The 24,109-nt window shown below is 42.5% G+C and overlaps 1 protein-coding gene across 1 annotated transcript in view; it reads left to right on the forward strand.

Moving 5' to 3' along the window:
- Positions 1 to 24,109, forward strand: part of LOC115917657 (alpha-2-macroglobulin-like) — a 35,978-nt gene that overhangs the window by 5,304 nt on the left and 6,565 nt on the right. The window contains exons 4-27 of the mRNA XM_030971871.1: positions 504 to 556; positions 1,237 to 1,257; positions 4,010 to 4,178; positions 6,097 to 6,181; positions 6,889 to 7,012; positions 7,739 to 7,853; positions 7,980 to 8,089; positions 8,495 to 8,656; positions 8,923 to 9,150; positions 10,439 to 10,502; positions 11,735 to 11,877; positions 12,222 to 12,371; positions 12,583 to 12,753; positions 13,481 to 13,580; positions 14,959 to 15,085; positions 15,362 to 15,590; positions 16,645 to 16,771; positions 17,372 to 17,493; positions 19,885 to 19,936; positions 20,568 to 20,651; positions 20,759 to 20,935; positions 21,906 to 21,990; positions 22,175 to 22,331; positions 22,595 to 22,669. Coding sequence (XP_030827731.1) covers positions 504 to 556; positions 1,237 to 1,257; positions 4,010 to 4,178; positions 6,097 to 6,181; positions 6,889 to 7,012; positions 7,739 to 7,853; positions 7,980 to 8,089; positions 8,495 to 8,656; positions 8,923 to 9,150; positions 10,439 to 10,502; positions 11,735 to 11,877; positions 12,222 to 12,371; positions 12,583 to 12,753; positions 13,481 to 13,580; positions 14,959 to 15,085; positions 15,362 to 15,590; positions 16,645 to 16,771; positions 17,372 to 17,493; positions 19,885 to 19,936; positions 20,568 to 20,651; positions 20,759 to 20,935; positions 21,906 to 21,990; positions 22,175 to 22,331; positions 22,595 to 22,669 — 2,930 coding nt within the window. The remainder of the gene's footprint in view (positions 1 to 503; positions 557 to 1,236; positions 1,258 to 4,009; positions 4,179 to 6,096; positions 6,182 to 6,888; positions 7,013 to 7,738; positions 7,854 to 7,979; positions 8,090 to 8,494; positions 8,657 to 8,922; positions 9,151 to 10,438; positions 10,503 to 11,734; positions 11,878 to 12,221; positions 12,372 to 12,582; positions 12,754 to 13,480; positions 13,581 to 14,958; positions 15,086 to 15,361; positions 15,591 to 16,644; positions 16,772 to 17,371; positions 17,494 to 19,884; positions 19,937 to 20,567; positions 20,652 to 20,758; positions 20,936 to 21,905; positions 21,991 to 22,174; positions 22,332 to 22,594; positions 22,670 to 24,109) is intronic.

Genomic DNA, 24,109 nt, shown 5'->3' on the forward strand with positions numbered 1-24,109 from the left:
GCCATACTTGTATTGAAGTTTTCAGATTTCTTCATAGAGGGATCTAAAATATTCAGTAAATCTTATTTCTGCCAGCTGAGGTCTAGTTCACTGCACATTCCTAATCTCCGTTCTCCAGGCACAGCATCTCAGCCAGGTGTAGGCTCTGATTCATTCTACTCAAGTAGAGGCACTGATTCATTCTACTCAAGTAGAGGCACAAAACTGGGATGACTGCAAAGCATAGTCTCCCTTGGCTGCACCAGAATCAACAAAGCAGGACAGGCACTCCCAAGAGATAATTCAATTCAGCCAAGACCTGATTATCCTGCTAAATTTATCGCCCCTCACTATCTGCAAGAGAAAGACCCTGAAGTAATTGTTTCTATTACTTAGAGATCTCAATTTAGAGCCTGTTGATCCATGGAATGAGTATGAGTAATAAATTATTGAAACATTGTCATTTCCTGTGATGGCTACAAATTTAACGGTGGAATTTCCTTTTCTTCTGTTACACTCTTCAGTTCAGTTTCGGATCGTCTCTCTGGACAAAGACTTCTACCCGCTGAATGAGAAGGTAGAGCCTTAATTCCTTGTTGCTAGCCAGGAGATTTAATTCTTAAATTAACACCATTGCTGTCATCATCCCGAACCGCTGAAGACAGCTTTTAAAGCATATGATGCTCTCTCACACCATGCTTTACCTGTTCCATAATCTATCCTAGGACACATTCTGCCTAAAAAAATCCCCCTTTTCAGAAGCATATAGATGTTTAGAACCAGATTCGCAAATCAATGTATGTGGCTAAGCATGTGGGCAGGGATCTCATTACTGAAAAAATGTGCGGGACAAGTTTCCATGGGTAGTGACAGGTGTGAAGTGGTTTCTGGCAGTGGGTGCAGTCCCACACTTAGAGAGCAGCATGACAAGAACTTGGTTTTATGGAACTGGTCAGGGGTGCAAGCCCACCTTTTGTTTTATTTGACAATCAGTTCCTTATGCAGACAAGTTCTTTGAAAACTTGTGCTTCATCACATCTTCATACAGTGGTAAGACAAAAGGTCAGGGCCCTAAAATATTATAGATAAAATTCCCTTAGCCATCAAGATCCAAGGAAAAAAACAAGTACAGAAAGGGAACAATCCAAAAGACTTCTTAGAAGTTCTTTGTTCTTCTGCCCCTCAGTCCAAATCTGGAAAATAATTCCGTGTGATTAATATTTCTAACATTGATTTTCTTTTGATCTTTCCCCACAGTTTCCCTTTGTCTACGTTCAGGTGAGTGGATAACTACATTATTATTTGCAGAAGAATGTGCAGGCACAGAGCAACCAGTCCACAGCATTGGTGTTTTCAGGCTGAAGGGCAAGGGAAAAATCACAGGCCTGTGACCTTTTCCCTTTGGTTAAAGGAAGGCTGAGTAGCTAGGCATCAAAATAAACTCCAATAATGATTCTTCGAGCTGTAGGATAAAACTAATTAACCATTAAAAGCCATGCTGTGAACAGAACTACACTTGGCAGTGTAGTCTTCCCAGCCAGAACTGGGTCTCTGTCTGCCAAGTGTGGTTGAAATTAGAGACCAGTGTTAAATAAGCTATCAAAACCAAAGAAACAAAATTAAATAGACATCCTTTGTCCTCCCAAGCATGTTCTTTTTGTCTGGCTTTTTTTTTAATGGTTGAACTTCAGTGGCAGGCAAAAGTTAATAGGAAGGATGTTTCAATGATTCAAGCATTCACTTTTTTCAGATGAGACCCCAAAATTTATAATTATTATTTGGGATATCTTCTTTTGAAAAAACTTATGATGAGGGCTTGTGGACAGACCCTGAAATTAGTGTGCGCAAAATTTATTTTGGTTTACACTATTAATGAGTCCTGTGCAGTCAGTCCTTTTACTGTTCCTTGCTGTGTGGGGTTGCTGTGTCCATTCTGCACCATCTCTGTCTAGAGCTGGAGAGTCATCACAACAGAGGTAGGCCAAAACCAGGCTGTGCCCCTTTTTTGTACCCTCTTTTCAGACTGCTGTCACTCTCTCTTCCCATCAACAAACTTTCAAAAAAGAGCTTCAGAGCTGGTGGACCACTGATGATCTGTGAATATTGGAAAAAGAAGAGTAAGACAGTGGGAGGTGTGGATTAGCAGGCTGAGGGGAACATCTCAGAGCTACGTTTTGTTAGGGATGTCCCATGGGGTCCAGGTCCCTTCCCTTTCAGTGAGATGATAGTTTACTGAGTACAGAAATTTAATGAAAGGAGTAAAAACAAATACATCTTCCAGAAATATGTCCTTGCCTAACAAGCTGAATAATTTAATAACCTTTGTGTGTATGTGTCAAAACCATGAAAGCCTTCACTTTTAAATCCCTAGGAAGGCCATCTGTGTTTTCAGCTCTAGTCTGTAAAGCGTGGTGTTTGTCTGTGCTGCTTAAACCAGCTTGTGTAGGCCTTGTCCTTCATCTTCACCATCCCCTTTCCCTTCCTCAGTGCTCCTTCTCAGGCCAGTACTGCCCTTTGTTTGGATTTCACAGCTGTCTGCAAGACACTCTTGTAGAGGGGGAAGTCCTGGGGCAGAAAATTCACCAGATGACTCTAGAGTACTTTCTTCAGCCAGATCAGATCTGTCAGTGCAGTTTACTACGTGATTGCATGAAATTTGGACTGGACCAAAGGAAAGAGTGGCAGGAGTGAAGAAAGGTGACAGCCTAAGCATCAGCACCTCTAAGGAAATAAATGTCCGTAAATCCACACCCTGGATGTCACTAATTTATCTTAGTGAAGCACAAAGGCAGAGGTCAGTATGAGTCTGCTACTTCTGAACTATTATCCTGACCTATTGCTTATGTAATTAAAAAAAAAAATAGAACACCTTTCTGAGGAAGAAAACAAACTGGTTTTCAGGCCTTCCCTATAGATACATCACATGAATGACAGTAAGTTCACAAGCCCAGCCTGAAATGTAAACATTCACTGTAAACATTTTCTTGAATTCCTCTTCTGAGGAAGCCCAGTGGTGTCCCTCACAATAAGTGGTGAACTTTTCAGCAGGGTTGAAACGTGATGATGAAGAGGATTTGGTCAGAGGCATGGGATGCATTTTACTAACTGTGCCACCCTCCCAGGTGGCTTCTTGGCAGCATGGCCCCCTCTTCTGCCCTCTGACTGATGACCTCCAGCTGGGAGAATGCCATTCACATCTCCATTTTTCCTAAGCCCTGAGATAATATCTCAGTGAAGTAAATGCACATAGTCACATACCTTGAGTCACACACCTATGTAGAGTAAATAAACTTTTGGTGACAGCCAAGGTACAAGGATGCATTAAACTACGCAGAACCACTGTGCTGTGTCAGTGACTTCTACAAAAATTTGGGGCTGAGGGGATTAATTATTGATGGTCAGTTGATAATGAGCAATACACAAAAGTAGTAGTGGTGAGACTTCAGCTCCAGCATTAGGAGCATGGAGACACAAAGGAGGGCTCTCAGCTGGATCCGTATATGTGGGAGTATACTTTCCTCTGTTCCTGTCACCATTCCCCCACCCAACCACAAGCTTAGGACTCTTATACATGTACATTTCTCAGTCCCATAGGTAAGTCAGGTGTCTGATTCCTCAGCAGATTGTTTATTGGTACTTCAGCAGTCTTCATTCCAGCCAGGAGAAAACCAAAACTTTTGCATGCTGTATGGCCAGTCAAGAAAGCTGAAACTTCCTCCTTTTCTCCATGTGCTATACTTCTGATCCCGGTTCTGTTCCCTTCTGTTACCCTACCAGTCTGCCTTGCCTGGTTTCCTGGCCCCATCCTTTGCAGGTACAGCTGAGGGGGAGAAAACACAAAAGTGTTTAAAAGCTTTCTTGCATGCAAGTTATGCAGAATTGGCAGGTAAGTACTTTCAGAACCTCACAGACTGTTGAATAATTACAGATAGGTATTTCCCAGCTGGAATGTGCGTGCACTGGGCACTGCACTGTTCTGTCCCTGGCACTCTCCTGTACTGTCTTGTGACACTGTTACCCTCACCTGCAGGATCCCCAGAGGAACCGTGTGTACCAGTGGCAAGGGGTGGAACTTGAAACAGGCTTTACACAGCTCTCCTTCCCCCTCACCTCAGATCCCATTCAAGGCTTCTACAAAATAGTTGTGCAGAAGAGCATCTCATCCCATGTGGAGCACTCCTTCAGTGTGGAGGAATTTGGTAAGGGGAGGAATTTGACAGTAATGCCTTTTACTGTGACTACTAAGTTTGGAATTTCCTGGGAACAGCATGGAGAAGGGAGGGACAGAATATAACAGGCAATAGGATTCATAGGGGCTGAGCCAGAATGTGCTAAGTATCAGAAGTGACTGCTGACTTCACGGCATCTCTGCGACCTGCCCAAGCTTGTATTTGCTCAAACTGCTCTGGGGAGCACAGGACATGCCAGAATTCCTGTGTATGGCTTGTGGCGCCAATTTCAGCTGGCTTTGTCTCAGTTTATTCCAGCCCAGCAGCTTGTTGCAAGTAGCACTAGATATGAATGTAAGAGATGACAATATTTTGGTGACTCTATTTTGCTTGTCTCATCATCTGCATAAGGTCTCCTTCTCCATTCGTAGTCCTCTCTATTTTTGCTCTTCCTTGTTTCTGTGAAAGCTTAGAAAACATGTTTGGTAGAAAACTTGTGATTGAAGAACAATCCATGAATGTTACAAAAAGACTGCTAGGAGAGACTGAGTGAGGAGAAATGTGCTGCTGCAGGGAGCCTTTTAACCCTCAGCTCTCTAACAAAGCTTCTTGGGTCATCGTAGGTGTGTATTCTGACCATAGGTGTAGATGTGTATTCTGACCATAGATGTGCATTCTGACTGTAGTGCACATTTGAGGAGGCTGATTGGCCAGTGCTTCACATTCCCCAGGCTTTCCACTGACTCTGCATGAAGACCAGATGTTTATTCCAGAAACAGCAGATCCATTGATCAGGACCTGCTGTTTCTGGAATATGCAGCCCATAGATTGCCATTGAAGTCCATGAGAGATGGCTTATTTGGCTTCGAGTCAGGAATGGTAAATAATTTCACCATAAACCAGGCTATAGGCTTCAATCTGCCATGGTGACAGATGGCCTGTTCCTTGTCCCCCCAAGACCATTCTGAATGCCCCACAAAATCAAAAATGTTAAGTCCCATTGTTAGCCTCCCCCTAAACTGATTTTTCTTTCCTTTGTTCTTTAGTCTTTTTCGTATTAATCTCTCCTATTGCTATTTCTCTTAAAATCTTTTGAGGAAATGCACCCTGGGGTTGAAACATTGAGCCTTGCCTCCCATCTTAGAGGCAAATTTGTGTCTAAACTGTATAACTCAGGGTTATTTCCTGGATGTGCACCCACTCTGCTGTTATTTCCTCGCACTGTGAAAAAATCCCTCAGCTGCACCACCTGGAAGCAGAACATTACATGCTTCAGTCCAGTCCTGGGCATGAGGAGTTGGAGGTGTAAGGCTGCAGGATGCAATATGGGAAGAGGGATGTAATTTAATATGTAAAAAAAAAGTAAAAAAATATGTATTTTACTTGTGCTCCTTTATATTGGGTTTAGTGCTGCCTTTTCCGCTTGAAAATATAGATCTGAGAGCCTGTGGCTAGATTCACTTGAACTCTGTGGGTATGCAGGACAATATCCCATGGTGCATCATAGTGAGCCTAGGAGCAACTCTGCATCTCCAGAACAGTAATAATCAGCCAAGAGAATCGATGATTTGGGGCATTTCAATGTGGTAAATTACAAAGGTGGTGAATGTGCTGCTCCAAGTCCCACCTGCAAATTATGCATTGTGAAGACACCACGCAGGACCAGTGTGTCCTTGTGAATGGACTCAGGTGAGGGATCTGCTCAGCTGTCTGGAGCCACATAAGCCCATGCTGCCAATAAGGCAAGGTAAAGACTACAAACTTCCTTAATTGCCTTTGAACCCAAACAGTGGTGAAGGCTGAGAAAACCTATGGAAGGGGTAGAGATAAATACTGGAGACCACAGGGAGGGTCACATGAAGATGATCCTGGCTCTGTGCTTGGGTTGCTGTGTAGCACACAACTCTTATTCACTCTTCTCATACCAGACTTTCTTTCTTCCATCTAGTGCTGCCCAGGTTCGAGGTCCTGGTGAAGGTCCCAAAGATGATCACTATTAAGGACAACGAGCTTCCAGTGTCTGTCTGTGGTCTGTGAGTCACAGAGCTCCAGTAAATCTCTCTTGCTTATCCTTCACTCTTGATCCTTTTTGCTGAGGACCAAAAGTGCTCAGGGAGGGTTTTTAAACTTTTTCCAGGCATGTAGTGAACGCTTATTTCATTCTGTCAGTCCTGAACCTGCCGTTTGGCCTGAACAGTCAAAGTGAAGGGTCTTCCTTGTGTTCCTTAAAAGATTATGTCAAACAAATCTGCATCTTTCTCTTCCCAGTTTATTTCACATTTTCTCTTTCTGTCTTTACATTTCTTCAGTTAGAGCTTCTCTGCCAATGCTGAATTCTCAAATACTCCAAGATGCCAGATCAGACATCATTTAACTTGGTGACAATAACCCAGCATTCTCATTTTTAACTCATAAATCACACCTTCTGAGTACCTGGTTGTCTTTCCATTTCTTCATTAAACCCTGAGCAGTTTGTAATCACAAACGCTCCTGCCTGAAATAATTTTCTGAAGTCAACCTTTTTCTGCAAAGATGCCCCACCGAGAACAGGATGAATGTATCTTCCATGGATGATGGAAGAATCTCGCTATGGAAGTGATGGAAATCATTAAAATGTCAGATTAGTCAGCCTTTCAGAAGTATTGGGAAATCATCCACAGAGGGCTTTAAGGAGATGTGTCTGTCTGACTGTGCCCGATGTTCTCCCTATCTGATACATTGTTTAACACACTGTGATTAGGTACACCTATGGGAAACCTGTTCCTGGTTTGGTGAATGTCCAAGTATGCCGGAAATTTTCCCAGTCTGCTTCAAGTTGTTACGGAAAAGAAACAGAATCTGTGTGTGAAGAATTCACTAGGCGGGTGAGTCCCAAGATCAAAACATAGTGGTTTTTCTGAAGGTTAATGGGCCATCTTGTCTCAAGAAAGATCAAATATGTTGGCTGGGAGAGAGCAGGGCATTAGAGATAGCATTCTCTCTAGGGAAAAGCAAAGAATCTCAGAGGAAGGCATTCTTAACAGAGAGATCATTTAGCTGGAAACAGAGCTGATGATGAAAACCTGATCCCATTGAAACCAGTGACAAACCTCCAGCTGCCAGCCATGAGGTCTTTGCTATTGTTCCGCAAACTGAGAAAAGAATCTTTGAAGGAATTTTCTAACTGTGAGAGGGACTGACTGTGAGCAAGGAGCAAAGATGAGGAGAAAACAAGAAGGCTGAGAACAAGGAACAAAGATGAGGTGGCATTGTATATGGGTCAAGTACAGGAGAAAGAGCAACAGGACAAAGAGAGAAGACAATGGAAGAAACAGGAAGAAAAACAGAACTAAGTCAGGAGGGAATTAACAAGGAAACCAGTGTGGCCCTTAGAAAACTGTGTGTCAGGTACCTCACAGAACACAGAAAATACTGGTGGATGAAACGCTAGGAAACAGGCTGAACACAAGTTTTTGGAGACAACCCTTGAAGAAATTCCGGAATTTCATGAACAGAAGTCAAGCATGTTGGGTTTGGGGTATCTATTCTCATTCCTCAATGCACAAACTTTGTTCACAGAATTTCAATTTTCTCTCCAATCCCTCGCTTAGGCAGATGCTCGTGGGTGTGTTTCTGGTGTGGTGAGGACCAAGGTGTTTCAGCTCCTACGCAAGGGATATGAGATGAACATTGAGGTACAAGGCAAAATCACAGAAGATGGCACAGGTATGTAGGACACAAAGAAGGCAAAGTGATGGCATGCATAACAGGAGCAACTGGCAAACACAAGGAAGATGGGGTAACATGACTAGAAATTCATTAATAATCCCTCTTTACTGTGCTCTGTTGCAGGAATTGAGATGACTGGAACAGGCTCCTGTGGTATCACATCCACCATGAGCAAAATCCACTTTGACCTGTTGGACTATGTGTACAAACCAGGGATCCCACTCTTTGGGACGGTAGGGAACTTCTGAGACCCTGGGCAATGAGTGGCGCAGCAAACACACAAGTGCACAATCCCATCAGATGGAGTCATGGGGTGTGTGGGTTACGTGGTTCAAGAGGCAGGTGATACATAGTGGAGGTCCCAAATGAAGCTGGCCAGGGAAGTTAAAACTACTGAGGAACTAAGGATCCTAATAGATAATTTCCATGGGCTGACTGGGTTGTTTTGCTGAGAATTTTCTTAGTTGTACCCTCAGACAACTCAGGGCACACCTCACGCATTTCCACATTCTTTTCCTTTGTTCTTGTATCAAGAAATATCCTGCCTGGCAAGGAGGAAAAGAGGGAAGAGGATGTATTACTTGTCAATTGCTTTTTGTTGCTAGTCTAAAACCTGAAGTTTGCTATTGCTTTGTTAGGTGAAGCTGGTCGATGGCACTGATGCTCCACTTGCCAATGAAACCATCACAATTACTGTGGGTGGAAACAAATACAAAGGGAATTACACTACAGATGAGCAGGGACGATCCTGGTTTTCCATAGACACTACCAGCTTCACAGAACTCTCCCTGGAAATCCGAGTGAGTGTCAGAGACAGGGGTAAGCCTCTGTCTTTCTCTTCAACAGGGGAAGTGTCTGTCCATGGATTATCAGTCTTTTCTGACAATTGGAAAGTAAGGCAATTTTCTTGGTGGGTCACCTCACTTCTTTGTGTCTTCTCTGCATGTTATCCACAATCTCCTAAGCATGCAAAATACAGAACATATCCAGAGTTTTTCTGTAGACTTTTATGTGGCTTTTATACCTGTATTTGTTTGGCTATGAACCTTTTATTCATCCTTCTCAGGCAGAGCATAAACCTGAACTGAACTGTTATGACAGTGACTGGATGACACCGTCCTACGAGCATACCACACGCAGAGTGACTCGCTCTTACTCCCTCAGTAAGAGCTTCCTCAAAATTGAGCCAAAGCCTGAGACACTAAGCTGTGGCTCCTCAGCAGAGGTCCAGGTGCACTATATCTTCACACCAGAGGCCATGGGGGAGCAGAAGAAAATTGTCATTTATTATTTGGTAAGACACATTTGGGGTTACTTTGATCTATGGCCACAGAAAGTAGTGTGTAACCTCTAGCTGTGTTCCATGATGAGCAACCAGAGCGCTGCTAGATGGCCAGTAATGATGGAGAGCATTTGAAATGGAAACCTCCAATAGTGCAACCCAAATACACTTCGCTAATCTTTCTCTTTTCTGTCTCTTCTGTGTGCAGAATTTTGGGAGACCACAGTAATTGGAACAGACTGTAACATGCTGGCATTAAGAACTATGAATTTGTTAATTTTGGGGTTCGGAGAAGAGAGACTAATTGAACTGTGACAAAACAATGACATGTCAGTCTCTTTTGGGAGAAGAGGAATATTCAAATGAATATCCAAATAAGATGTCTTTCTCCCTAAATTTGGTTTTCTGGTTATCCCATTTAATGACACTAGCAGAGAAGACAAGAGTAGCTTTGGAGAACAATAAAAATACCAGTAAAGCAGACACTTCAGTTCTGGTGGACTGCACAGAACATCAGGGAACTTAGACTGATATTAAAAAAAGTAGAAACCTGTGCTAGACATGTCTATGTGCTTATTTTCAAGACTTCTAACAAATTCATGGTAGGACAATATACTCGTTTACCCAGTTGCCTGGGAAAATTGATTTTAAGTATGTGTGTACAGCGGGTAAACAAACAGTGAGAAACTTCCTTTTTTACAGATGTGGATCCCACATCTTGAAATTGAAATATGGTGTTATGGAATAAATATTCCATATCAAAAGTAACTGAATAAAAAGCATTTTTGACTGTGCAAAAGGAAACTTTTTCTAGAAATGAGGGAATTACAGGAAGCATTTGGGCTATTGCCTACTGTCTGACTTCAGGTACCTTAGTCAAGCTCGTATTCTTTGCAGCTCGTGGTCTTCTGTCCCAACTTAGTGCAGTTAAAACTAATCCTGGTGAAATTTTTCTTCATACTGTTTCACAATGCGACTGAGAGAGGAATGAGGAGACTTTTTGATGTCCAATCTGTTCCAAATTGTTAGAAATGTGCAGATGACTCCCAGAGTTATGTATGGTTCAATGCATTTGAACCTGATCTATATATGTAATATATATAAAAGCAAAGATATGTATGATCAATGTGACGCTCCTAGGAGCAAATATTTCTGTCTCCAAAGACCCAGTAAATTCCAGTCTGGCACTCATTGACCATCTTCTTGGTGTTGCTCACACTCTTACAATTAACCCAGTGAACGTTCCTTCCCCTTTCAACACTGGAAACAACAATTCCAGGAAGATTTCTCTGTTACACAGGTGATGGCCAAGGGACAAATCGAATTAGCTGACACCCATGATCTGACTGTGAATCCTGGAGATGGTGAGCAGATCTATGCCTTTTTAGCGTTTCTGATGGTAATTTGGGGCAGAGGGGATGTAGGTAAATTACTTCAATTCAAACACTGAATTTAACATTTTGTTCAAACTTTGCGTGTAATGTTTGAATTTTCAAAATTAAGCCTTTTTATATGACGTGGCTTTGGTTAGTTTTGTTTTCTCTGAGTTCCAACAGGTGCTAATTTTTTAATGAGAAAATGTTAGAAAATTCAACCAAAAATAAGTATAATATTTTGGCCACTTCATAAAACCAGCGCTTTCTGATGGTCACTCTACCCTATTCTGATTGTGGATGCTTACCAGTGTTGTGAGACTCACATGTACAACAAGCAGGAAGAGCAGGAAGAGCCTCCATTTCTTTGTGTCTCTCATTTCCCCTATTTTTTTTAATTATTCCTGCCTTGTAAGCATGCAAACACATGCATATCTATATTCTAATCAACACATTTAAATTTATTCACATAAATGTCCAAGATTACACATTTCAGTACCAGAGACTGTGATGCAACTTTAAATGTCTTTTGAAAATGAGAAGAGGGAAACATTTTGTAAGTCTGTGAGAAGGAGTTGCACTGCAGTGGATATAAACAGATTATGGCAGTAAAAGGTCTCATGTGCTGTACAAAGTTCTGTATCCTCACTAGGAGCAGTGACTGAACTGCCACCCAGGCTGGTCCCAAGGGATGTTGTGTCACCTTGTCCAGATTGTGACATAAAGCTCAGGCCCTGATAGAGTTTTCCAGCACAGAGAGGCATTTTCTATTGTGTTTGGAGCAGTAGTTAGGTGTTCAGATAAGTGTTTGCTTAGCAGTAACCTTGCAAGTTATTCTTTCAGCCACCCTGCAACCTTGACTGCTGTCACCCTTTGCAACAGTTATGTTACTTTTTTTGCCTCTACTATTTTTTTGTAGATCTTGGAGCTTGAGAGGAAAGAAAGGGTTGGGAACATCAAGAAATCATGCCACATGTTAAGTGGGGAGAATCTAGTATGCAGGGAGAGGCCCTCCAAACTCATGAGTTTTGTCAATTCACAATCAGTCTTTGAACGCAGGCATCTTCAGTAGCAGCCATAAATTTTAGTCATGTGTCAGTTTGCTAGCCTCTGATAACTAAAAATGTTCATCAGGAGTGAACTTGACTTTTTTTATCTGGGGAAGGCAAATGCACATAGTGGAACCCCTCGCATATTGAATAGCCTTTTGGTCTCTCTGTCAGCTTCTGGGACATTTCGGCTGAGCTTCCCTGTCAAGGCAGCAATTGCTCCCGTGGCACAGATGCTTGTGTACACCACTTCACCCAGTGGGGAAGTCATTGCCAGTTCACAGGATTTCCAGGTGGAAATGTGCCTCCCCAATAAAGTGAGTACAAATCATGGTTTATGCAACCCATGTTTGTCTTGTGGACAGCAGCTCAGTTTAGATTTCCAGAATGAAGGCAGAATTCACAATGGGTTCATGAAATGTTCTGACCTGATGTTGACTGAGGATTGGTGACCAGAATAAGCTACAAAGTTATGAAAATTTTAAAAAGTGGAGCAAGACAGAAACAAAAAGAGAATCACTCATCCTTACTAATTACAATGATCAAAGATGAATATCCATTAGACACTAGCCAATTTCAGTTCACACAGCTAGAAGTGTCAGAATCATGATGTAACAGCATCTGGAAAAATGGTTGCTTGAACGTCCTTTTGGATTTGCAGGTGAGATTGAGTTTTGCACCCAAGGAAGGTCTTCCTGCTTCCAACACACACCTGCAACTCCACACCTCTCCAAGATCCCTGTGTGCCCTCCGTGCAGTGGACAAGAGTGTTCTCCTTATGAAGCCTGAAAATGAGCTTTCTCCCAGCTCTGTGAGTCTTGGCTACTTTTGGTAACGAGCAAGTACAAGAACCAAGCAAGCCCTCACTAACAGCACTATAGACATGGGGCTATGTATTTTTACAGTTGTGTTCCTTGCACTTGCTTTTTAGAAGCTGGCATTTACCAGTGGAGTGCTAGGTTGTGTCTGTCCCTGTAAGTGGTGATCTGCTGCATTGTTCCCTGTTATTTGCATTTCTCCAGGTGTATCAACTTCTTCCACTAAAGGAAAGCCAGGGTTATAGCTTCAGGGAATACTACTTGGAAGAAGACAATGTCAATCCATGTGTGTCACTTGACAATCTGTCATTAAATGGATTTCTCTACATACCCATTTCTTCTGATGGCGAAGGGGATGCCTACGACATTCTCAAAGTAAGCACCAGCCTTTCATTTTTGTCTTTTGTTCCCTTTTTTAATTCAGTCTCCTCTCTTCTTGTCACCTGCCCTGAAGGGCTTTTTAATAAAATGATAAGCTCATTTGCTGTAAACTTGCTCATGTTTGTATGCAAGAAAATAACCAGGCCCAGTTCCCACATCTACTTAGCCCATGAACAGTAACTGAGTGCTTCTCTAAACCATTAAAACTTTGAAAGGTCTCCTCATAGTACAGATGGCTGCAAATGGGCTTGGATAAGGCAACAGACCTGAAAAATTACCTCGAGTGGCATAATATTAGAAATTTCTCATTCCCTCATGTTTTCTTTCTCTGGTTTAAATATGTCTTTGTTAAAGTATCAGTTAATTTGATAACCCATAAATCCACACATATGCACCCAAAGTGTCCCATACAAAGTTTTTTGGATACCCTCCCTCCAGTGCATTCCACACATGCCATTTTCATGCAGGCAGCAGTCCCCAAGGCAGGCCTGTGGCCTTACCTTTCCATCCGATCATGCCAGGATTTAGCCTTAGTATGAGAATACCACGATAGAGACTCCACATCTGTGTCAAACCACCCTATCTGGAATTTACATACAAGCCCTTATTATTCTGATCAATACCAGACTTAGGTAGATCCATTCTTGACATATTAAATAAAGTTTATTTTCAAACCATTTTTTTGCATATTTTTTTGTTCTTCTTTCTCTTTGTTTACTAGGAATTGGGCTTAAAAGTCTTCACTAGCAGCAAGATCCATAAGCCTGAACTCTGCGAGCATTACCCAGAACACATGATGGAAAGGAGTTACAGTGGTTCTAGTACCTTTTTGGTTTTACCTCTCACACAACCTCCTAAAATTCACCACCCTGCTTCTTTCCTTCCCTCTTTTAATCTTTGCATATTAATTACACAGGCAGATCTGATTGCGTTCAGATATGCTGACCTAATTCAGGATCCCTCCCTTCTGGACCTAGTCCTGAAATATGAAACTGATTCACCTCTGCCTGCATCTTCCCAGGCAGCCAGATGTGCCTGGCTAGAGCTGTGTGTGCTTGGTGACCCATGCCATGCCTGCAGCAGCAGAGGGCCTGTAGGCACTAAAGGAGTCTTTCAGCACAAAGTAATGGGTTTTTTCCTTTCAGATCTGAGTCCAGCTATGAAAAACTAAAAAAGGGGCATCTGCTTCTAGGCAGCCACATTCTTAGAATAGCTAGAGGAACAACTAGGGTAAAAGTGGGCCAAGACAAATGAGAAAGTGGTACAATCCCGTGGTTCAATATTTTATCACTGGGGGCTGAGAAATTTGGTTCTGTTCCCAGTTTCCCCATTTACATGACTATAAGGGGCTAGGTAGGTTATGTCACTTCTCTGTAGGTTCAGTGACTGTGAAGATAGAGAGAATGATGTTGCTTTTTTTTGCTGGCTTTCTTAAACAGATCTGAGATTAGAAAGACTATATAAAAGACTCATCTATATCACTTCCAGTTACTGACTTTTATGGCACAGTACTGCAGCTCCAATTAAACAATTGTAGCTTTTGGTCCAGTGACAGCTTCTAGCCTCTTAGTCATAAGGATCAGATCTTTGGTTTTGAAATGGAGGGTTTGTCATCAGAGTATGGCTCAAGACAGCTGTCTGCTTTGAGAAGATGTAAAGTCTTCTAAGCCTGCTGGAAAAGCCTTTTGTAAGGCACAACATTATGCAAGACTGTGAGATGGCCAGAGATGCTAAGACCCATGTTCACTTTTAAAAAATTCCTAGATGGAGGGCTAAGTGTGGCTTCTGTTTCTAGTCATGTATAAATGCAATCAGTTCTTCAACCAGATTATTAAACTGTGTGCCATGGTAATATTTGGGGACAGTAATCTTCAAATTTGATTCTGTATTGCTATAGAAATATGCCCTCATCACATCATCAATGGTTCTTTTGTCACTGAGAGGTTTTCTGGCAATGGGGAAAGAATGCTCAGCTCCATCCAATCTCTGTAAGAAGAGTAGCAACATTAAGAAAAATTAAATACTGAGATGGCAACAGAAAAGTTTGTGTTTCTAGTGGCCAAGATGTCAAAGCTGTTCTTTCAATTTTAAAATTTGACCTAAGAATAGCAACTACCTGGAGGGAAAGTAGTTGTCCTGGTTTAGAATGGAGTTTGACGCATCTTTTCCTTTCTTCCTGTCCTTGAATAAATTTGCTAGTCTCTGCAATGAATCTGCATGGAGAAATGAGTTATGACATGGTAGAAGATATGGTTGATGGCAATCCTATGGAGACTGTCCGGAAGTACTTCCCTGAGACATGGATCTGGGACATAGTTTCAGTGAAGTAAGTGTTCAAGAGGATGTGGAGTGTGGTCACTAGGCCAAAACCTTGGAATATGTTGAAGCCTCGGTGGATGTATCAGTATTTCAGTGAGAGGAGTACTTCTAGTAGACAAAGGCATTTTTAAGGACATTAAGTATGGGGTGCTTTAGAGGAGCATGCAAAAGCCAGTGCCTGTATCCCAGCTGGGCAGGGGTTTGCTGTCAGCAGATGTTGCTCAGTAGGAGAATAGATGAACACCAGAATGCAACTGAAATCTTGTTCTCTGTCCCTCACCAGCTCTGAGGGAAAAGCTGATCTAGAAGTGACCATCCCTGACACCATCACTGAGTGGAAAGCCAATGCATTCTGCACTTCAGCTGACACAGGCTTTGGCCTGTCCCCAACAGTCTCCCTGAGAGCCTTCCAGCCCTTCTTTGTGGAGCTCACCATGCCCTACTCTGTGGTGCGTGGGGAGTCCTTCGTGCTGAAAGCCACCGTTTTCAACTACCTGCCTGCCTGCATCAGGGTAAGGGATGCTCACAGCTTTGCTCAGCCTAACAGCCATGGGGAGACTGCAGTGGGCCCTTTTTAACCGGGTGTTCCAAGCCAGGTGACTGATCTGCAAATGTAATTTCATGCAGGTGTACGTATGTACAAATCCTTGTTGTATTCAGTGAAGAGGGAATGTGTTTTCCTGTCAAAGTTTTAAAAGCTGCATTTGATTCAGAGCCTGAAGCACTGCTACTGAGAGCCCCAGCCCTGTCATCACAAATTTATGTCACTGTTCTACAGAAATAGAGAACCTGGGTTTTTCACAGATCACAGAATCATTGCATGCCCAAATGGAAATTCCAGGTTCACCAGGGTGGATATTTATGTTCAGCCTTTAGTCTCATCTCACAAAACTTCAGAGAAGATTTGCTGGAATGTGCAGACTTCCTGTAATTTGTTGCATCTGTCCCTAAAACACTGAGGAGAGCTATATAGCTTCACCATTCTTACCTGCATTTTTTTCTAACATAAAAGACATGAGAAAATTTGGGAAGGAATTAGTACATAACCTCAATTGCCTTTTCTTAGTTTTTTATAAATACAGATTTTCATTCTAAAAGGAATGAAGCTGAAACAAGGAGGGGCACTTATCCAGTCATTACAATGCACTCTCACTTGTGCCCCTGTATTTCCTATTTTGTTTGCTATTTTCAGGCTCTTTATTCCACTTTTCTTTGTTCCCTTATTCTACTTTTCTTTGTTCCCTTACTAGCTTTCCCACTGCTGGTGTTTTAGCTCTTCACCTAACTAATCATGAGGGAGGTCATTAATTCATGGCATGACTGGTCTGTGCTATTCATTTTCCCAGAATCGATTTCCTTTCCAAAGATGCTGTTCTCTACAGTTACCTCCCTGATCTCCTCCAAATGTATAAATTTCAGTAATTTCCTCCTTTATCAGGCAGCTCTTGCTCTGCAATATCCATAATAGGTAGCTCCACTACCCATTTCCATGTACTGCATTGTCTGCAATAGCTCCAGCTTCTCTCCAAGTCCAGACCTCAGGACCCCTCTCTGTACAACTGGCAGGTCAGTGTGTCTCTGGCTGAATCCACCGATTTCCTGGCTGTACCAGTGGGGAAACAGGAGGAATCCTACTGCATCTGTGTGAATGAAAGGAAAACTGTTGCTTGGGCAGTAACACCAAGATCTCTAGGTAAGAAACCAGATGTCAAGAAGATACTGGGATCAGATAGCAGTGTGGGGCACTAGATCTCTGCTGTGAGGAGCTAGGTGACTCCAAACCTGTTTGGAAGGACCTTCTCTATGCCAGAAATCCAACCTTGATGCTGAGACACTACACTGGGTGTAGTGTTTCCAGGTCCAAAATAAGTGATGTGTAAGAGGCCACGGCTTTCCCAACATTTCAATAGAAATCACAAATTCACTTAAGGCATGTAAAGAGCTCAGACATTCCAGTTGTGGAGCTAAGGATGTCTTGTCTTAATTTGGTTGGGTCTGAAACTTTTTGATCAAAACTTGTTTTCTCTGAAGCCTCCCAGAAAAAGACCATTTGCTTTATGAGACCTTCCCAATCACTACTCTCCATGCTGATGGACTAACACCTGCTTGGGTGGCCATTGCAAAGGAGGGGATCTGGAAGGCTGCATCTGGATCAAGATAAAACCTTGTCTCAGATTTAGTTCTCCTCTTGGAAAAGCTTCTCTGTAATGCATCCCAGAGTTCCCAGCACAAACACAAACCTGTATTTTCCTGGCTCTGCCTGGCAGGGCTGACTGACCCCTGTTTCCTCCAGGGCAGGTGGAGTTCTCAGTGACCACTGAGGCCCTACAGAACCAGCAGCCCTGTGGGAACTACATCGTGGAGACCCCTGAGAAAGGGCGGAAGGACACGGTCATCAGACAGCTGCTGGTGGAGGTACGTGGGCTGCTCATTCTGGCGGCACAGAAAAGCAGCAACACCAACAGCCAGAGCTGCTGTGTGATAAAGGTTTTCTGGTTTAGCCATGAGAGCAGCAATAATGGCTTGTGGGACTCTTATTCTGCAAGCTTTTACAAAAGAAGCACTGATAAATCGAACACAGGCCAATAGAGGCCATAACTCATAGTGCTGCCATCCCACATTCAAAGCAGGGTCTTACATTACATGGAGGGACAGGAATAATAAGGCAGGCAATAATGACAGGTTTTTCCGAGACACATCATATCAGAGATAAATGAGAAATCCTTGTGTTTGCCTGTAATAAATCACAGGGAAAGGCTGTGAATAGAACACTAGCCAGAAAGCTTATGCTTCTCCTCCAGCCCATGGCCAGTACTGTGGAATATGAAGCAGTCACTGCAATCTACAAATATTTCTAAACAAAACTACCATGACTGTTTTGAATTATTTTTATTACACCTCTAAGAATGTTCAAGAAAGTGTAACTAACCTTTTATTTTTACATTCTTCTGTACACTTCTTTTCTTAAGCAGTGTTTTGCAATGATAAAAACATAGCTTTCACATGGTAAGTTGCCAGTCATAAAATTAATCCTCAGTATAAAATTCCCAGTGATGCTATTAGCAAAAAAAAGCACCAGCTTGTTATATAGAGAAATTTATATCATAATAAGTCCTCCTTACATTGCAGACTTTCCAGTTTTCAGTAAGGCAGAGCTAAGATTCATGTAGCTTCAGGAAAATTTTTGCTAACTGGAATGTAATGATGGAACAACAGTCCTATCTGCTAGGCTTTTTTGTTTGTTTGTTTGTTTGTTATTTTTTTACAAATGGATTTGAATGTATAATACATGAACAACTGTTTAATATTTCAGGAAATTTTCCTAATTTCACAGACCCCTTCAGGAAAAAGACTGTTTGTTTAGTTCTTTGAAGATACAGGAAGCTAGGGCACTGTAAAGTCTTTTCTCACAGATGGCAGGGGAATGTAAATTACTGAAGAATTTTAGAGTTACTTCTGTCAGGGTGCCTGAGAGATTGCTCATCCTATCCTGTTACTGTAATGTGGCAATTAATCTACAGCAAGCCCTGACAGGATGGAATCAGAGATTAGCGTCCAAGGCTGAACAATTAATTAGCAGGGATGGATACAGTGCAACATGCTTGGGGTGAGCTGCATTGTCTTGAGCACATGGATGGCAACATTCCCTGCAGCAGGCAGTGCATCCCAGAGAGAGGGAGAAGTGAGGGTGCCAGAGACCCCAGGGCATCTTCCTGCCCTTCAAGAAACCAAACCTCACTGAGGGCTCTTTGGGAAAAGGGATTTTTTTTCTTCACCCAGGAATTTCTCATCTGGAAAGGAAAATCTTTCAAACAATTACAGTTTGTACATTTTCATTTCCTGTTGGAAATCAAACAAAATAATGTGTTTCTCATTTGGTTGCATATCAGAACAACATACTGAGACAAACAAGAAGGTGCCTTTTCAAACAAAAGCATTTAGCTCTGCCGCAGTTTATCCAGAAAACTTTTTCTTTTTTTCTTTTGTTTTTTCCTGCTCTTTAAATACTTTTCTGTCTTTTCGTACTGAAGAATGAAGACAATATATTCTGATTGTGAGAAAGTTTACATGCTGGGAAAAAAATATCAGCTGGCAAACGCTGGAAACCAGTAGTGAAACAATGGGAACTCTCCTATCTAGAGGTTGAAAAACTGGTGCAGGAATCTCACTAAAATAAATTCTGACAAAAACCAGTTTTCTAGTAAACATGTGATTCCTGAGTTCTCTGCAAAATATTTTCACACATCTTAACAGAAAAGAGGGATTCTTTTCTTACTTCAAAGACTAGACTAGAGTTTATAAACCAGAACTTATAGACCAGAACTTATAAACCACATTTAAATTTTGGTTGTTGTAGCATATGTCACTTGTAGGTGCATTGGGGTGCTCTAGCTGCCACCAGTCAAGGTTCTTGCATACGTATTGTCCCAGTGTGCCAGGCACTCAGCCATCCCCACAGCCCGCAGAGCTCTGCTGGATTGGGCCACAGTGAGCGGCAACTCGGATCACAGGGTCCCCGTGTCCCTGTTGACAACATCACCCTGCATGTTATCTCCATCACAACCTGTGAAGCTGCAGGGCCTCTCTCAGTCAAAAGAAAGAAAAGAAAATATATTACATTTCATACTTGTAATTAGCCAGTATGTTACAGTTCTCAATTATCCTCAGATCAGTGCATGGAGAAGAAAAAATTTCTAGGCAATTTTCAAAGAGTGTCTTTTACTTTCCCTTTTGATATTTCTTCCTTTTCTTTGTTGCTGTTGTTTCTCACTTTTTTGCTTTTTTTCCCTTGCCCTTTTCCCCAAGCCGGAAGGGACAGAAGTGGAAACCACATACAATTCTCTGCTCTGTGCATCTGGTAAGAGCTATTTGTTTCCCAAAACTTTCTTTGCTGAGGTAGAAACTAAAGACAAATGTGGAAAAAAAGGTTTGTGAGTGCTCCACTCAGAGAAGAAATGTGTAGGCATCTGATAAAATTGAACAAACTAGATGTACGTCCAACTGTTAGTGAAAATAATTCTTCCTGTGGAAGAAGAGTTGAGGATGTCACAATGTCTACAATTAGAGAGGGAGAAGCACATCTTTTAGGAAATTAGGCTGGCCAGGTCAATGCAAGGAGAGTGTTTGGGATTTGATTCAGTTATCTCTAATGCCTTTCATTTAGATGTAAAATCAAAAACCAGACTCTGTGGTAAGCCAGGTCTGCCCACCAAAGCATAAGGGCCAGAAAAATAGGCTGGAAAAGGTGTATTTGTCAGTCAAAACTGGTTGATGATGCCATGTAGAAGTCTATGATCACCTGTGTGTGAGGATATTGCAGGCCCAATACAAAATTTGTAGGATGGGAAACTTCATCAACAAAATTACAGATGAATGGATTTGTTGAAGTCAGGAAACCCCTCTTCAGTTTTCTCACCCATGGATAGCTGCTGCCCATGCATTGTAGAAACATCTGGAATGGTAACCAAATGAATCTGCTTTTATCCCAGAAGAGTCAGTGTCACAGACAGTCTCCTTGGCTCTCCCAGAGACTGTGGTGGATGGCTCAGCCAGAGCATATTTCTCAGTGCTAGGTAAGTGAAACCTCCTCAAAGTGTCACATGCTATTTTGAAACACTGCCACTTCAGGCTGTGCTCAGTCTAATGGCCAGTTTACACTGTGAATTGTCCCATTGCCCAGGTGACATCATGGGCACTGCCATGCAGAACCTGCAGCAGCTCCTCCAGATGCCCTTTGGCTGTGGGGAGCAGAACATGGTCCTGTTTGCACCCAACATCTACGTCCTGGACTATCTGAACAAGACAGGGCAGCTGAGTGAGGAGATCAAATCCAAGGCCACTGGATACTTAGTGAGCGGTGAGCTTTTGCCTTGTTCATCCCTTCCCTTGGCTATTGGATAAGAACAGTGTTAGCCACTGGCCTGGATGATCCGTTGGAGGCTGGCTCTAGAAAGGAACAGGGTACTGGCAGCTTAGGGGTATACATATATATATCTGTAATATATATATATAATATATATATCTCTGTGTGTATATATATACAGATATATATATACAGATATATAGATATAGATATAGATATATATGTAAGAAGGGATCCTATGCTGAGTTGGAGGTACAGGGTGAGAGACAGCACCATCCAAACAGGAGCACAGAAAAAGTCCAGGGCTAGCAATAACTCAGGATTTCCCTCCATAAGAAAGGGTTATATGAACAACATAAATCAGACTATAACCATTAATCATGGCAGCTGCTTATGTAGATCTTGAATTCTCCTTAGGATTGAAGCGTGAAAGTATTGCTCACCTTTGACCAGGGCAGAATTTTACCACATTAGCTAGGGCATGATGACAGACACAACATCAGTACATATGCACACGGTGGGCAGCTGCCGACTAGCGAGGGGTGGTTGTGACTCAGTTATTTTTGCAGGAAAATTGCATTTCCTCCAAAGAAAATTATCCTGTCTTCTGCATTCCTATCCTGTGTAGGACTCACATTTTTAATCAGTTCTCCTTTGGGAATCATTCTCCCATTTTTCTCAAGTTTGGGATGAATTGACCTCTCCTCCTGAAGTCTTGGGCAGAGAACAGCAATGACCACAGATAGCCAGTTTCCAGGTGTTTTGGGAGAGAGGAAGAGCACAAGAATAGAGATTTTCAAAGTTCAGGGTTTCCCTGAACTTTCTTTTATAATACTGAGCAGCACAGGTCACATTTGTGCCATAGCCAAGAGGGACAGTGTGTCCCATGTCTGCTGCATTTCCCTTGCATGGCTCTTTGAAAAGCACTGCAGCAACTGAAATATATTTTCACTCTTCATTTCAGGGTATCAAAGGCAATTGAAGTACAAACACCGGGATGGCTCTTATAGCACCTTTGGGCCACGTTATGGGCAAGTTGGAAATACCTGGTAAGACTTCAGTACCTCTGGCTTTTTGTTTCTGCTTTTCATGCCCTCTTATTCCTCAGTGTTCTCTTGTACTTGGCCATTGTGGGGTTTGGAATGGGGGTGGAGATGAAGTTAAATGGGCCCTATGACCTCTGATGGATACAGGGCCTACTCAGGATGTCTTGGCTCCCTCTATCACTTTCAGGCTCACAGCCTTTGTCCTCAAGTCCTTTGCCCAGGCCCGGCCTCACATCTTCATAGAGGAGAAGCACATCCAGGATGCGTTGATCTGGCTTACTCAGAAGCAGAAGGAGAATGGCTGTTTCCGCAGCTCTGGGACGCTCCTCAACAATGCCATGAAGGTAACAAGTCTGCCTGGTTGGCTCCATGTGAGTTGGTCAGGCTGGAACTTGACCATAAGTCACTCTGGCATCAACAGAGTTATTTCAGCAGTTGGGGTGGGGAGGGAGCAAGGAAGCAGGAGGAAGTCAGCACCATCTTCTGAAGGACTCAGCATGAAAAAGAAGCCAGGGAGAATTTGTCCCTGCAGGATGTAGATATGTAGCACAGGGAGAAGCCAGTGGCACTCTCTGGGATCAACAAGTACTTCTGTGTTTCCCTGCAGGGTGGAGTGAATGACGAGGTCACACTGGCAGCCTACATCACTATTGCACTGCTGGAGATTCCTCTGCCTGTAACCGTACGTGTCTGCACCCCAACCTGAGCCACAGATGGTACTAACCCGCCCTACTAGTGTCCCCATGCCCAGATTACCAGGTTCCTTTACCTTTGGAAAGAAGAAATCCTGTCTGAATAGTCTTTCCATTTAAGCCTAGACTGAAGGAACATCTTCCTCCATTTTCTTCTCCTCTCCCATTTTATACACACATTTCATTTAACATTTTTCTGAGTTCTTCTGTGGATGATAACGGATGTGCTCCATACAGCTTGGACTGACTGTGTGTTAAGTAATATTTAATTCTCTGAAGTATGCTAAGTAGGTTTTCTACACCCACAGAAATCTTTTGTTTCTTAGAATAGTACAATCCTGTTGAACCACTCTTGGGCCTATTGGGCAGATACAACACCACAGGTCTGTAAAAAGGGATGGCACACTCAGGCATTCATTGTCATTTTCTCTACCTCTTGTAGATGGTTTTGTGGGAAATCCCCATCCTTAATGCTTGCAGGATAAGGTATACCTATAGGGAATACCTATTCCCTCTGCCTATAGGGAATACCATCATGGCACCTGTGGAAAGCCTAAGGCCTATTTAAGAGCAGTGTGGGTTTGGTCATTCTGATCCCCTCACTTTGAGACAAGGTGGTGGTGCAGGTAAAACTGGGGTATGAATCACAGCAGAAGGACTGCTGAGCCAGTGTGGTTGCCAGGCTGTTGCAATCCCTCTGCTCCAAATGTAGTAGGGAATGTTCTGTGTCCAAAGTTTTTTCCTGTGTAGCAAGGACAAGCAGAAGGAATTATTTTGTCAGTAAGGTGACATGGATGGCACTAACTTCACCAGAAGAGCATTCTTTCTTTGTCATGTGCTGTGTTTAGAGGCCAAGTTTTCAGGCAGAACCATATTGGATAATGAGGATGTTTTCCAGCTCCCTGAGTCCACAACTGCCACTGAATGTGAAGTTTGTCACAATCTGAGTGGGGTATGGGGGCATTTCAAGTTAAGGTGCATGAACTAAGATTAGCATAGTCCTTAAATAATTAAGGGTCATACAGAATATTTCTATAAGTAAAATAAGCCATGTTAAACTCTGATAAAAAACCTTAATAGCACTGTCCTTAGCATGTGTGTCTACTGTCACATCCTGCCATTAGGCTGCACCCCTCCCCAACATTTACCTTACAAACAGTAGTAGGCATAGACACAGCCAATTTGGGTTTTATTCTATGCTTTCTTAAAACCAGCTGAACTGCTTCTCCAAAGGGGATCACAAGAGATTTCATCTTGCAGTACACACACAGTGAAATTCAAAGCACAAAGCAACAGAAAAGTATGTCTTTTCCTTCTAGACCCTTTATTAAGCTGTAAATGTGCTATTAGGTTTCAGGTCATGGCATGCTCTCCCTGCAGAGCTACTTTTTCAATTTTATAGCAGCTTTTCCATCACAAATGAGGAGTAG

Source organism: Camarhynchus parvulus, chromosome 1, assembly GCF_901933205.1.
Source record: "Camarhynchus parvulus chromosome 1, STF_HiC, whole genome shotgun sequence".
NCBI lineage: Eukaryota > Metazoa > Chordata > Aves > Passeriformes > Thraupidae > Camarhynchus > Camarhynchus parvulus.